The 15,054-nt window shown below is 37.0% G+C and overlaps 1 protein-coding gene across 1 annotated transcript; it reads left to right on the top strand.

Annotated features, from left to right (window-relative positions):
- Positions 1-5,852: 5,852 nt before the first annotated feature.
- On the top strand, positions 5,853-12,232 carry gdf6a (growth differentiation factor 6a). Its single transcript, XM_061219721.1, has 2 exons — positions 5,853-6,201; positions 11,343-12,232. Exons 1-2 carry the CDS (start codon positions 5,853-5,855, stop codon positions 12,230-12,232), a joined length of 1,239 nt encoding a protein of 412 aa, XP_061075705.1.
- Positions 12,233-15,054: the final 2,822 nt, after the last annotated feature.

The following is a 15,054-nucleotide window of genomic DNA, read 5'->3' as shown; positions in this document are numbered from 1 at the left end:
GCTGACCGAGAGTTAAGGACAAGGTGATCCATCCGCCCTCTAGTGGTATAAATATAATCAAATGTTCTGTGCATGGCCTTGTTTTAAATTTTAAAAGTGATCGCCTAGGTTTTTGGCCATGTTTAGCAAATAGGAGGTCCAGTGGTAAATAATAGAAAAATTAACCAACCTTTGAGCCCCCTATCTGAATATACACCCAGTGAGAACTTTATTAGGCATTTACTAGACTTATTTTTTAGAATTATGAAGTCTTCTGCTGCTATCCACTTAGAGGTTTGATGTGTGATCTTCTGCATACCATTCTGCATACCATTGTCAAATTCAAAACATTGGTGCTAGCCTTCCAAGCAGTTAAAGGGTCTTCCCCAGCTTATCTGCAAAAAATCATCAGACCCTACACCCCTGCCAGACCTCTTCGTTCAGCCTCCACAGGCCGCTTGGCACCTCCCCCTCTCAGAACCTCCACCTCACGCTCACGACTACTGTCTGTTCTGGCTCCACGGTGGTGGAACGAACTCCCCGTTGAGGTCAGAACTATAGAATCCCTCCCCACCTTCAAGCGCAAGCTGAAGACACACCTCTTCAAACAGCACCTCTCCCCATCCCTCCCTACCTCCCTGTGAACCTTAATTGTTGTCTCTGTGACTTGTGTATCAGTATTTTAGTTGGCTAGGTAAGCAGTGTTCGGATAGTTAACTTTGGTGACTTTTGCTCTTTGTTTGTTTGTTCAAAAAAAAAAAAAAAAAAAAAAAAAAATTGCCCTTGTCCTTATCTTTGTTGTACAGGTAGCAGTTGAAATTGTACTTACCTCTAGGGTCTTTCAGCGAACTTATCCCTGGTTATGGGTATGCACTTTGTTGTACGTCGCTCTGGATAAGAGCGTCTGCCAAATGCCAATAATGTAATGTAATGTAATGTTGTAATGCATGGTTATTTGCATTACTATGACCTTCCTGTCAGCTTCAACCAGTCTGGCCATTCTCCTCTGCCCTCATTAACGATGCATTTCTGCATGCAGAACTGCTACTCACTGGATATTTTTAGTTTTTTTGCATCATTCTCTGCAAACTAGGGACTGTTGTGCGTTAAAATCCCAGGAGATCAGCCGTTTCTGAGACACTCAAACTCAAACCACCCTGTCTGGCACCAACAATCATTCCACAGTCAAAGTCACTTAGATCTAATTTCTTCCCCATTCTGATATTTGGTCTGAAAAACGGCTGAACCTCTTAGCCGTGTGTGCATTCCTTAATGTATTTTGTTGCTACCACATGATTGGCTGAATAAATATTTGAATTAACAAGTAATTTTCCCATTTAAAATATGTATCATTGGTTTATTTATGCACCGTATGCCTTTGAGTAGCCTATGGCACACTATGGCAGCAGCCAGATCAGTAGGCCAACAGTCAGGATATCCAACAATGTATTCTCAATCATTTCTGCTTCTTTTGTCTGTGAATGTGAAAAATAGACATTACACATCAACAGACCATGCGCTAATATTGGAAGAAATGCATTCCTAAGTTTTGCGCATTTGTTATGAAAGTTAAAACATTTGTGTAGCCTACATGTAATTGTCAGGAGATGAATACTCCAAAATATAACGTCAAATAGGACGTAACCTGAACTTGACGATGTTCTATATACTATCCACATTATATGTATTTCTGTGATTATCTCTGGTGGGTGCTTTCCATCTTCCATCAAGAGTGATCTGGTTTTTGCAGTAGTCAGGGAATCATTTATTATTTTCCTTATTTGACTTTGTTTATTTGATTCCCTCTGGATTAGGTTACGTCACTGTTTGTCACTTGGTAGGGTATTTTGATTTATTTGTTTATTGACGAAAGGGATGTTTCACTCTGCAGCAAAAAGTCACCTGGCTAACCTCACCTCACTCCTGTACTTTTAAACCTCAGTTAGTTTGTTTAGTGCCACAACCTTAATTGATTTTAAAAAAATCTATATCATGGAATGACTTAGCCAACAAATATTACATTATAACTCCCTAAGAATAGTGGCTTTCTGTGCATCTCTTGCAAAGTGTTGGTATGTTATGTTACTAAAGCAAACAAAACTTCATCATTATTAGGGGGGAGTGGGGCGTATTGTCATACTTTTCATTTTCTTACATTTCTTGGGTGCAATAAATCACAACGTCATATAAAATGAAATAATCTTTCACATTGGTGCTAATCTCGCAAGTATGCGCTCAAAACTTTAAACACCAGACTTAAAACGGTAAGCACTTGTAACACAGTCATATGTTCAAAACCTTGTATTGTGCATGCATATTTTTGAATAAATCTTGCACTTCAGAATCATTGGTTTCAAATAGCTCATTAATCATGAAATGCTATAGGAACATTAGTTTAGATCACTCACACATAAGATACCAATAGCTTCACCATCAAGTCCTTTTTACAATACTTTACAGTTTTTTACAATCACTTTGACACAAATTTAACAACCTTGAGGTGATTTTTCAAAACTGTAGACACAGAACTAAAAACATAATCAAAATCAATAATTTTTCAAAACTCTAAACACTTTTTTCAATTGCTCGGATACAATATACATAAACCAAAAATCATTTGTTCGCTGAAACAAATCACTTGAAATGAAATACACACATTACTTTTGAAAAGTTACAGTTATTTTGTTCATTACAATGCATCTAACTACCAATGTATCCAACTACTCAAAATTAAAAACTACCGAACCACTGCAAACATGTCTCAAAGGAAAAGCACCAGTACTAGAATTTTTTGTGTCAATCATAGAACAATGATCTGAAAAACACTAACAACCATTCCAAATTACAGTAGATGCATTATTTTCTGTCAGTGATTTTCAGATTGGACTGTAAAAATGTATAGTTTTTGGTGGTTCAGCCTGATTTTTTGGAAAAGCAATGACATTTCCTTTCAGTTTGGTCCACATAAAGTGCTCTTGTGCTAACTGTGAAAAGTTCTAAAAAAGTAAACTGTATCAAAAAATGCTTGTTTGCAATTGTAAAAAAAAACTGTGAAACAAACCCACGGTATGTTGTAATTATATTTTGTATTCAGATTTTGTTCAATGACACCACTCTCTTCTTTTACTGTTTCCACTATTTGCTTTATTTAGAACCACAAAAAGGACCATATTGAAACATGTATCAAGTACTTTTTCCTGCTATAGTAAAGTATTGTAACAACAACTAAACAGTGAAGCTATAGGTATCTTTTGTGCAGGTGATCTAAACAAATGTTCCTATAGTATTTCATGAAAAATTAGGTATCTCCAAAACAGCAACAGCAATCACACTTCTGGCACATATAAATTGCCTGGCCTTGGGTATAATCATCAATTTGATAGTCAGACTTAACTAAAAGCCTGTGGTACATATAGTCCTGAACTATATGTACAGTATATACTGTAATAATAATTTAACATACATAACATAACACAATATAACACTAGTACTGTGGCAAGAAACCTAGTTTCTGATTATACAATATCCCAATGTTTTTTGAAGTTCTGTGTGTCAATTTATAGTGGGGAAAAGCTGTCACAAGTGACAACTTGCCCCAAACTAACATGTGTGCTAATTAGGGCTATATCTCAAGGTCAGCCTGTCATAAGACTGCAGCTAAATTATCAAAAGACACTTTATACTCTCCTCTACTCAGTTCAAAAATATCATTTTTAACATTCGTACCTAAAAAAGTTTTATTCCATGAAATGAGGTGCCATTTTTTTACTTTTTGCGGTGAAAATTATCCTCACCTCAGATTAGTGTGATTGTGACCACATGTTTGAGGTAGTGCCTCTTGTTTTGGAGAAATGATCAGTGTGACAACTTATCCATGTGATGTGAACTTACCCTGCTCTCCCCTACTATTTAGATACTAGCTGTGATGATTGAGACTGAACAGTACCAAGATAGATCACAACATCATAGCACCTGTGAGAGACTGCTGAATGTTTCCCAGTCATTTCCTGTTACAGACAATGTTTGACCTTATCGCCCAGGAAGGCTTAGTCTTTGTTTTATCCTGTAAACACAACAATTGGTTAATAAGTGATCCGTATAGGCCTATCCTGTTTTAACAACGTATCTGTGCCTGAAGGTGTTTAGTCTAGACTTCTGTAGGGCACAAGGGCTATAATTAAACTCAATGTTTTTTCCAATAACCTTCGGAGGAGAATAAACCCTAAACTAAATCAATGCGCGATTATGACCGCAAGCAAATGTCGACGTGTTTTGCATGATATTTATTGTTTATTATCACTTACATTTTTTTCTCAACGGTGATTTCGTTACACACTGCCATACTTAATAATTAATGACATCTTTCATTTGTATGTTATTGTTGTAAAAGAAAGGGGGAAATGTGAAATCCGTTACCTTTTGTGGTGAATCCGCTGGAGGGCAGTAGACGCCATTAAAATAAAATTATTTTTTGCAGCGCAGTAGGCCTTCCACCGCAAACTTAACATAATAGGTTTTTATTTTTTATGTTTATGACAGATCGTTTTTTTTTTGTTTTGTTTTTTTTTTGCCTACAATCTGTTTATTATAAGAATTAGCTTCAGTATATTTTCATAGGTTTTATAAACAATAACAATGTCATTACTGTGGATGTCTTAACGAGATACAGTATATCTGAGGTCTCTTATTAATTGAGGTCTTATATATAGGGAAATAAATATGCTAAATGCAGCTTATTTTATTATTATTTTTGTCATAAAAATGTATATGGCAGGTTTGAGTTTTAATTCATGCAGTAGCCTAAATAGACTAGAAAGAACTGAACAGAACGCAAATTTACAAAGATCAACACTATGGGACATAAAAACGTAGATACATACATACATACATACATACATACATACATACATACATACATACATACATACATACATGCATACATACAGGTGTGGCTGTTTACGCACTGCAGAGGGTAAATATTATGTGGACACTACACAGTAAAGTGTTCAGAGTTAAATCAGCTCTCACATTTGACTCTGGTGATCAAAAAATGTCTGTAAGAGTTGATTTAACTGAACATTTTACTGTGTATTAAACGGAAAGGAAAGGTCACAAAAATAGGACGAGGGACTCCGCAGAATAAAGTTATTTTATCAAGTAAACAAATAATTTGCAGCTCATGTTACATCCAGATACTTGAAGTAAAAGGCATCGAGGCCTCTGGGATGCCATGGGCCTTTGAGCTGACATACCTATACTGTATGGGTTGTTGAGCACACCAGAGACATGATGCATGTGAAGATTTTTAGGGAGCTTTACTCTACGTCATTTTTATTTTTTAGTTGTCTCAAGAAATGAAACTATGTCGCATACAATTACCGGGTTTACTGGCAGCAATTACAATTAGTCACGTCAATACAATAACTGGTCATGCAATTTATCCGTACACTCATTCCTTAATTTAGAATTCGTAGCAGTACCAAACCGGCAGTTATTAACTAGTCTTGGTGAATATTCCTATAGTTTTTTATAATTAGTCATCGCTATTATTCACTTTCTGCGGAAAAATAATCAGTTTATTGCATGCAAGGCATCCTTTGGTGGTCCTTTCGTCGCGGCCAGAGAGACACTGCCCGATGTCCGTTTTCGGAAGTGGACAGAAAGAGTGGAGAAAACTTCTCCAATAAATAGGTCCTACATGAGCGTATGTTGGTGGGCGTGTCTCTCTGTTGATGCAGCAGCCGCTGCTCTCCGCATTAGTGGAGAGCGCACTTTTCTAGTGGACGGAAAGTCTAGCTCTGGCCACTGTCTTTCTTCGAGCGATTATACCGGCTTCACCGTGGAACTTAAAATTATTTTGGGACACTACTACTATGGATGTCTTTCGGGCAGTAGCCTTCTACCTGCTATTTCTCTTTCTGTTGGATTTACCGTGTTTCCAGACAGCTGCTATTTTCCCCCCCTCTGTCTCCAGGAGGAATAAGGGAACCAGGATTCTACATGATGGACAGAAGCCCCCAAAATTCCTTAAAGAAATCTTCGCATCCTCCTCGAGCCAAAGCTATCATCAGGATGAGTTTAAAGACGCCATTGTACCACACGATTATATGCTGTCCATTTACAGGACGTACTCTGCCGCTGAAAAATTGGGACTAAACGCAAGTTTGTTCCTGTCGTCAAAGTCTGCGAACACCATAACAAGTTTTGTAGACAGAGGAGAAGGTTGGTAAAAAACAATGATAATTTGTTGGCTATGAATATTGTGAGCTATGATTTTAAGTTGCACTGAAATCGACCTTGATATAGCCTAATTGTAAGTTGCACTGAAATACCCCAGCAGCAGTGCAGGGGTACCGGAACGTGTATTATTCTTTCATACCGAATGGGGTTTCAAAAGGACGTTGGAAAGTTGGTTGAATCTTGGGCAGTCGGTAGACTTTGTTGAACATTGACACAATTATCATTGTGTTTAATAAGTAGCCTATTCTGTTGTAGTAATGGGAATAAAGTTAATTTAGAATCTTAGAAATCAACTTAGAAATGTTATTAGGCCTAAATCACATGTTCATTAGCCATTTGCCCCCTAATATATGATCCAGTTTTATCCAGTTTCCAGCCTGACATGCTGCACTGGGGCATTTTCTGTCGTGTGAACGACACATTATTATTATTATTATTATTATTATTATTATTATTATTATTAGTAGTAGTAGTAGTAGTAGTAGTAGTAGTAGTATTATTATTATTAGTATTGATAGGATATATCACATAGGCTACTGATTCTTTTGAACTCTAGGGACACATTTGAAGACAGTACGGATTTGCGACGCATACAGAGTTATATTAGCCTGTACTTGCATTGACCTGGAAGTAGCCTGACAATTAAACACTAATTGAAACGCTTTCCAGATGAAGACAGTAAATCATTTTCTCTCTCCCCTCGCGTGCAAGCAATCGAACCTGCTCCCATCAACCTGACCATCTCAGTTTATCAAGGTGCGACAGGCATTGGTCTTCCCAGCTGTGTTCATTGACAGTCGAAATGCGGAGAACAATTAGGCTAAGCCACTTAGGTATATTTCAACTGTTGAAATCCATATGCATGTCTATTTTAGGCGCTACTCTGGTCTTTAAACAGTTTATGAAAAGTGTAGGCAAAATGAATGATGAAAAGCTTACATATAACACGGGGCAGTGACGTAGCCAATTATATACCGTGTGTTATTAAATTTAACGATTGTATTTCTATAAAATAGGAAATATGCCAACTTCATTAAGTCGCTAAAGCATTCCAATGTAGAAAGAGAGAGAAATAATCCGATACAAATATGTCACATTCTACATTCCGAACACTAGATTTCATTAGGCTGCAATATATATATTTTTGGTTGGCGGGGGTGTCATTCTGGATAGTATGGTGGTTGTGGTTACCTAGCAGTTTTACTCAATGGTTTGATGGAATAAAGCAGACTGACAAAGAAAGACAAATACAAGAAGACACAAAGACAAGAAGGAGGACATGTAGGCTGAGTTTATCTTGGGTAGGGGAGTAAACGCTATCAGTTAACTTCACTGGCATTCTTTCATGTCAGTAAATACAGCTTAGACTTTAAGGAATGAATTCTGAACGGGTATGATTAAAAAAGCCTCACTTTCTCTTCTGATTTTGATTTGATGTGTCACTGGCTATGACCTCTTGCTGGACCTTCTGAGGGTTACTTAGCATCGAACCGCTGATTGGAGTATTTGAACTCAGTGATCTAATTGAGTGTTCATGTCATAACATATCAAACACTGTCTATTCTCCCATAATGAACTAGCTCAGCCAATGGCACATCACCAAAATAAAAATTAAAAAGAACTTCCGTTCCTATGAAGTGGTTACTATCCACCTCCCTGCATGACCGCCACATTAATTGTGGAAAATACTTTTTTTCCGTTCCGTTTGCTCAATACCTTTTCTGTCAATTTTCGTCCTGTGTTAAAAGTCCATTTCTGTAGGCGTTTTGAACTCCTGATAACTCCTCATTAAAGTGAAATAAATAAATGGGCGACAGTTTTTCAATAAGCAGCTTTCCAAAAACAGTTGTCGTTGGTGGAGATAGCTTTTATTTATACTTACGCGCTTTTAAAACAGACCCATTCACTATATAGATGTTATCAAGCTGTTTCCATCCAATACATCTTTCGGAAAAATAAACACTTTTCCCCGTAGTGAAAGAGGAAATTCTCGATGCAAAATAGATCAGAAAACTTCATAGATTTAGGTTCGTTACGGTCGCAAGATCAGACAAGAACTGGCTGAATGTATGAAAATTACTTTTGGCACTTGAAGTAACTCATTAAAACGCAGATGGTGCTTGCTGGCCTCGGGAGCCTCAGTACAACTCCCTTTCTCACCCCCCTCCTCCCTCTCTCTCTCTCTCTCTCTCTCTCTCTCTCTCTCTCTCTCTCTCTCTCACCTCTCTCACTCACACCGCCCCCCCCTATCTAACGCACAGGCATACATTTTAGGGACAGACATTTAGTTTTTGACTAAATGCAACTGTGATGATGATAATAGGATAAATGTTTAAACTCTTGATTTATTTAAAAACTGCAGATATATTATTTTAAACACTGCAGCTAAACAAAGGTTTCCTTTATAATAGGCTATACATAACCCAAGATATTATACAATATATGGTATTCATTCGGCATAATGTGTAAGAGCATATTTCATCAGGGAATCTCTGGCCAACGAGAGATGAAATATGAGCAAGAAAGTATTCTAATGGGTAAGGAGGGAATTCCTAACTGTTAATTATTTGGTGACCTTGTATTCGATTTGTTTGAGCTCTTATAAACCTCTAACGCAGACCAGACGCGCAAAGCAACTGAAACAAACACACGGATTCAATTTACTTTTATTATTAAACTCCGTCCGGTTCATGTGTAGAAGAAAAAAAAAAACATGCAAACATTTTTTTACATAATTGGCTAAATTAATTTACTCGCAGTGTAGTCTGAACCATATTAATACACCATGCCATTCGTGTTAAAACGTATTTAATGGCATTCGCATTTAAAATCTATATTCATACAGAAAAAATGCAGCGAAATACGATGCAGTAAACTAATTTAATTGAGAATTATTAACCGAACCAATTTGTTATTTTAGCCTATTTGTCTTAAACTTAATTTCAATCATTTGTTTGAAACACGTGGGAAAACGAAATTAGGCCTACTCGAAACTCCTGAGATGCTGTGTGGATGCTTAAACAGTTTAAATATATGTTTAAAACTATTATGGATGGATTTAGTATGGATATTGTAGCTACCTATGCATACGCAGAATTCTAAATTAATGTTTGTGCATAGCCTATTAGCTGTATTTTGCCGTAGTGTTGCCAGGTCCGTTATACAGTTTATTTGTCTTTTTGGATAATTTCCTTTTTCAAAAACCAGGCTTAACGGGAAGAGTTGTCGGAGTGGTATAATGTCGGACAGTAAAGCGAAACAGTACGTGACTAGTGTTTACTCCAGCACACGGTCACTTAAATGTTTTGCTTAAAATCTAAGTTCAGAGTCATTGAAGGGAAATAACGGCTGTAGGTGAAATGCCGTTCAGAACGATCACTGAGGCCTTGTATTTTGTGGACAGAATGGAAGGAAGAAACATTTTTGTAGTTAAATTATGCATGTGTGAAGGTATTATTATAATTATTACACGAGAAGTGACTGGATTAACAGGCATATCGATAAGCAGAACTTTAATACATTTTTTGGGATTTGCAGTGGATGGGAATTTGGTGAATTGATCATACTGTATGCTGTCGAGAAATTTATCACATGTCATTGAAGTGTATCAGAAAGCTATTTGCCACGTTCATTGCCCTGTGTACCGTTAGCTCTATCAATGGACTGAAAACGCGCAGTAGCTATCTGCTATAACTATAGTTTGCATTCGATTCAGTTGCTTGGCAGGACTTTATGTTGCCAAGTTTTGTGCCTTTCAGAATCTCACCTCAACTCCCTCAATTAAAAAACCAAAGGGAACTGGATATAATTTAATCTCTAAGGTATGGTTTTCACGAGATAAAATTGTAGGCTATGTCTCGAGGTATATTGTTGTAAATAATATGGGAAGTCCCAGCTTACACATTACAGTATACTTTCTATTGGGATGGATAGCAAAACTATTAATTGTCTAAACTTTGTTATATTGGCCTATGTATTATATTTATTTAAGTGTTTTATAACAATCTAAACTTAATTCACAATTATGAGTGTACGTTGTAATTCTTATAGTTTGGAAGCTATTAAGGCCTAATTTCCTCTACGATTATTGGTTTATCCAATATAGCCCAGGGCTACATTGATAACCAACATATCTCACCTGTAGTTCTTAAATAATCTACTAAATTATCAAATTTTCTCATTATGTTGAACGGTTATTTAGAATATTTTATGTCGTTTTTATTTGGCACAGTGACCCTGTGACTTGTTTGCACCTGACATCGGCCTTGGTCCAATTATACAGGAACCATTTAGAAAGATGTGGTCAAATGTACAACACAGAACTAAGTGCCCATTCAGCCAATTACCTAAATATCCAGAATTCAGTGCTATAGCTCTACAAATAATAATAATAATAATAATAATAATAATAATAATAATAATAATAATAATAATTGTAGTAGTAGTAGTAGTAGTAGTAGTAGTAGTAGGAGGAGGAGGAAGAGGAAAAGGAGGAGGAGGAGGCTTAGGATGCCTCTGTGGTTATTGTTATATTTTAGATGACAGCAAAATTACAACGAACGAATCCCATCTATACAAAATCGAGGGATCTGCAGCTGCATATTTCAGGGAGATGTGACCTTTTTCCTATGATGCCGTTTATTTCGTTTAATAGCTTAATTTGCTATTGAACACGTGAGAACAGATATGACTGTTGCAATGTAATATTATTAGTATTATTATACAATCATTATACATAGTAAAATGTTGTGTTAAATCAACTGTTACAGAGCACATTGTGCCAATTGGACTCACGTGTACTCTGTTGGAGTTGAATTAACACTGGACATTTGTACTTAAAATTATAACAATAAAACAATTAAAATCATAATAATTATTATTATTATCATTATCATTATCATTATTATTATTATTATTATTATTATTATTATTATTATTATTATCTGATATGAATACTTGCAAATCTGAGTTTTCCTCATTGTTATCTCTGAGTGGTCACTGAAAACAAGAGTAAGACAAACAAAACGAACTGTGCTGTCAGAGCGTGACCCCCACTCCCACCCCCTTCTGAACACTGTACACCCTAAGTGAATCTGACTGCAATTATTTCTTTTATCTTGCAGACGATCTCTTGCACTCTCCTTTGCGAAGACAAAAGTATCTGTTTGATGTCTCAACCCTTTCAGACAAAGAGGAGCTGGTGGGAGCTGAATTAAGGATATTTAGAAAAGTGCCCGGGGATTTCCAAGCGTCTCAGACAGGTCTCTATGGCATTCAATTACTCTCCTGTCGATCAGAGCGGCTACTGGATTCTAAATCTCTTGATCTCCAGGATTCTAGAAAACCAGGATGGGAGGTTTTGAATGTGTGGGAAATGTTTAAAAATCGCCATCATTCTGCATTGGGGAGCCAGCTTTGTGTTCAGCTCAGGGCTACCCATGGTAAATCAGAAACGGAAATGGACTTAAAACATCTTGGATTTGACAGAAACGACCGTCACCAGCAAGACAAGGCTATTTTGGTGGTGTTTACAAGGTCCAGGAAGAGGGAGAACTTATTTAATGAGATGAAAGAAAAGATAAAGTCTCGTGGCTTGCGAAAAACCGAGGATGAAGGCGGCCTTCTATTCAAAGCCAGACGCAGGCGGAGGACTGCATTAAACAACCGGCACGGGAAGAGACATGGTAAAAAATCTAAATCAAGATGCAGCAAAAAAGCCCTTCACGTTAATTTTAAAGAACTTGGTTGGGACAACTGGATCATTGCACCTTTGGATTATGAGGCCTATCACTGTGAGGGCGTGTGCGACTTTCCTCTGAGATCGCACTTAGAACCAACAAACCACGCTATCATTCAAACGCTCATGAATTCAATGGATCCCAATAGCACGCCTCCAAGCTGTTGCGTTCCTACGAAACTTAGTCCTGTTAGCATTCTTTATATTGACTCGGGCAATAACGTTGTGTATAAACAGTACGAGGACATGGTTGTGGAACAGTGCGGATGCAGGTAGCGTTTTTCTCTGAAATTATTAGGATCTATGTATGATTCCATCATGCAAAACAAAAGCTATGGGCCGGTCCAGTGTGAAGAAGCCGTGTCAGTTCGTGTTTGAAGGCAGGGCTATTGCGTTTTGCCACACCACGTGTGCCTCATTAATATTCAAAAGGGATCTCTACATAGAATGCATTATTTGCAATATATGCAAACATATTTATTCTGTCAATTTAAGCTCGTTTAACTCTCGCATAGCCGCAACATTATCGAATTATGTAGGCCTATGTATAATCACTTGTTTAAAGTAATTCAAGTTCAATCAGTCATCTCATGCCAGCAAGCAATTAATTTATTTTCAACAGAGATGGTCTCAGAAGAATATACGGTCTTGATAGGCTACGGTACGGTCCCATATATCACTAAACTTCTACTGGCAGGACACCACTTCCACTTACAATACCAGAATACAGGATCTGATGCGAAGAACACCATTAGTGCTTTTAATGTCTGGACAGTGGGGGATTTTGCCACTGTGAACAACAAAATCCGCCGTCAGGCACCTGTTGAAACGGAGGCCTTCTGAGTAAAGGAAGAAACAGACGTTCCAGTTCCTTCCGCGGCCATGCTCTAGGAGACCCGAATGAACAGGCGGACTGAAAGTTGCTAGTGTCCAATAAAGCTGATGTTGCCGCATCACTTGGTATTATCGACATACCTTTACTGTCCTTTTAAAAGGTGAATGTAACCGACCAAACATAAGACGAGACATGATTAGAAAGGAAGTTTTACAGCTTCCTATAATCGCCTTTCTGCACGCGCACACTGCTTTCCCCGCCCTATAAGTGCGAAAACCAAACCATAGCTGCGAAAGACTTTAAGTAGCTACAGGACTACTACAAGGAACTTAGATGAGCAGCATGGTTTTGGATGGTTTAAATTTTGTGTTGTGTTTGGACTTCTAAAACTATGCGAAGACACAGCGAAAAGGTCAGTGGGATCTCATTGTTGCATCATGAAAGCACACGGAAAAACCTGAAGCCTCAATGTTTTGTTGACCTTGGTACAACGTCTGCATCTTTACGTACGCACTTCTGTCCATATCCACATTGTAAGGTTGAAAGGTTTTCCGAGAGAACTCCACTGCTAGAGACACTACTGCGAGATATTTTAAATGCACATTAGCTTTGAATGCACTGCTGTTCATAATTTGAGCTGTAAATATGTGTATATTTAAACTTTGCAAGTGCAAAATGGAGAAATGACCAGCCACATTTCTTATTAATGTATATACCTTTATATGCACTCAAATCGTTATAATTTCTATTCTATTATTATTATTATTATTATTATTATTATTATTATTATTATTATTATTATTATTTTATTTGTGCTGTACAGTTAAATGATAATCATGTATTTCCTACGTTGAAAAGATTAATTTAAATGTATTCAATCTTCTGTACTGAGGGTGGAAACAAAATTATTAATGTCTACCTCATAGTTATATAGGCTCTAAGTTCTGAGGTGCATTCAAGTAGAGTGTAAAGTTCTTTTCAATTATATATTTTAACGGATAATATTCCGCACTATTACTGTACTAATAAAACGGAAAATGCGCCAGCATTCGTGTACTCTGATGGCTTGATCTCCACTCTTTCCATGAAGTAAGCTGCCTATCTGACAAGAGGACATGATTTTCCAAAAAATGGAAAAAAGACGTGTCTCAGTCAAACATTGATGCAAATCCACTCAAAGACCAATAAGAAAAACAAGACTCAATCATAATTCATAAAGGTTAATAAACAATAATATTTTGTATATCTGTTCATATTGTATAATTTTGTAGTGTCTTGCTCTGGTGATAAATCATAAAAGACGAGAGTGATTTGTCTTTTATCATTTAAATGTCTCAGTCTCTGCATCACACAAAACGAATCTTATTAATTCAAACGAAATCTGATTCGAATTAACCATACTGCCTTGACCGTTATCTATTCCAAATTATTTGGAAAGATAGCGTTGTTTTTTATTTATTATCTGGCTTTCGTTAGAAAGTGCGTGATAGGACATTGGCTAGTGTTTTATCATAAATGAACGACCGTGGTCTTCACTAAGACCTATACGAAAACGGCTCTTGTTAATGGCATATTGACAGTGTTAATAAAGATGCACTGCATGCATTCAGTTGTCGGACTTTACAATAATATTGTGCGTGCAATATTGATCTTTGCAGCAAATTTCTCACGTGTTTGTCGTGAAAAGCTATTGTTGTTTATGATGATTGTCTGGGAACAGATACAGGCATTTCATTGCAATATTTGAACATACTATGCCTATAAATATTTGTTTTTATCTGTTTGCATGATCATAACATACACAATATCCTCTCAAGACTTTTTTTCCAGACATTGCTTGGTGCTGCATCGTTCATTCTGAAGTCCTGTAAACTGCTCATGTGTGAACAAGCCATAATTTGGCTGTATGTAGAATAGCAGAATGTACACATATGGGGAACAGGCTAATGCAAGGGCAGAAAGGGTCCATTCAGCATGTGCATATAGACACGATCCACAGTACATTCTCAGTGACTTTTCTGGTGGCTGGTGACATTTACATAACACTAATGTTTCTCAATTTGAGATGAAAAGGCTTTAAAATGATTGTTTCCATGTAGGCTATCAGCCCTGGCCTGGTCATCATTATAGTTCTGCTTTGAAAGGTTATAGAATGTCTAGATTTTATTACAGTATCATGCTAATCCCCACATGTTACTTGAACAGTGGACAATATTTTTGTACAGTCCAGCAGCAGTACACATGATTGATACTATTCATTTTA

The sequence above is a fragment of the Conger conger genome, chromosome 1 (genome assembly GCF_963514075.1).
Source record: "Conger conger chromosome 1, fConCon1.1, whole genome shotgun sequence".
NCBI lineage: Eukaryota > Metazoa > Chordata > Actinopteri > Anguilliformes > Congridae > Conger > Conger conger.
Note: the sequence above shows the minus strand (reverse complement) of the source record. Positions and strands in the feature narration are given on the sequence as shown.

Excerpts from the sequence above, each read along its gene's own strand:
- gdf6a (XM_061219721.1), top strand. The coding sequence starts at position 5,853 with ATGGATGTCTTTCGGGCAGTAGCCTTCTACCTGCTATTTCTCTTTCTG. Across the intron at positions 6,202-11,342 it reads TTTTGTAGACAGAGGAGAAG|ACGATCTCTTGCACTCTCCT; the intron begins GTTGGTAAAAAA and ends TTTATCTTGCAG.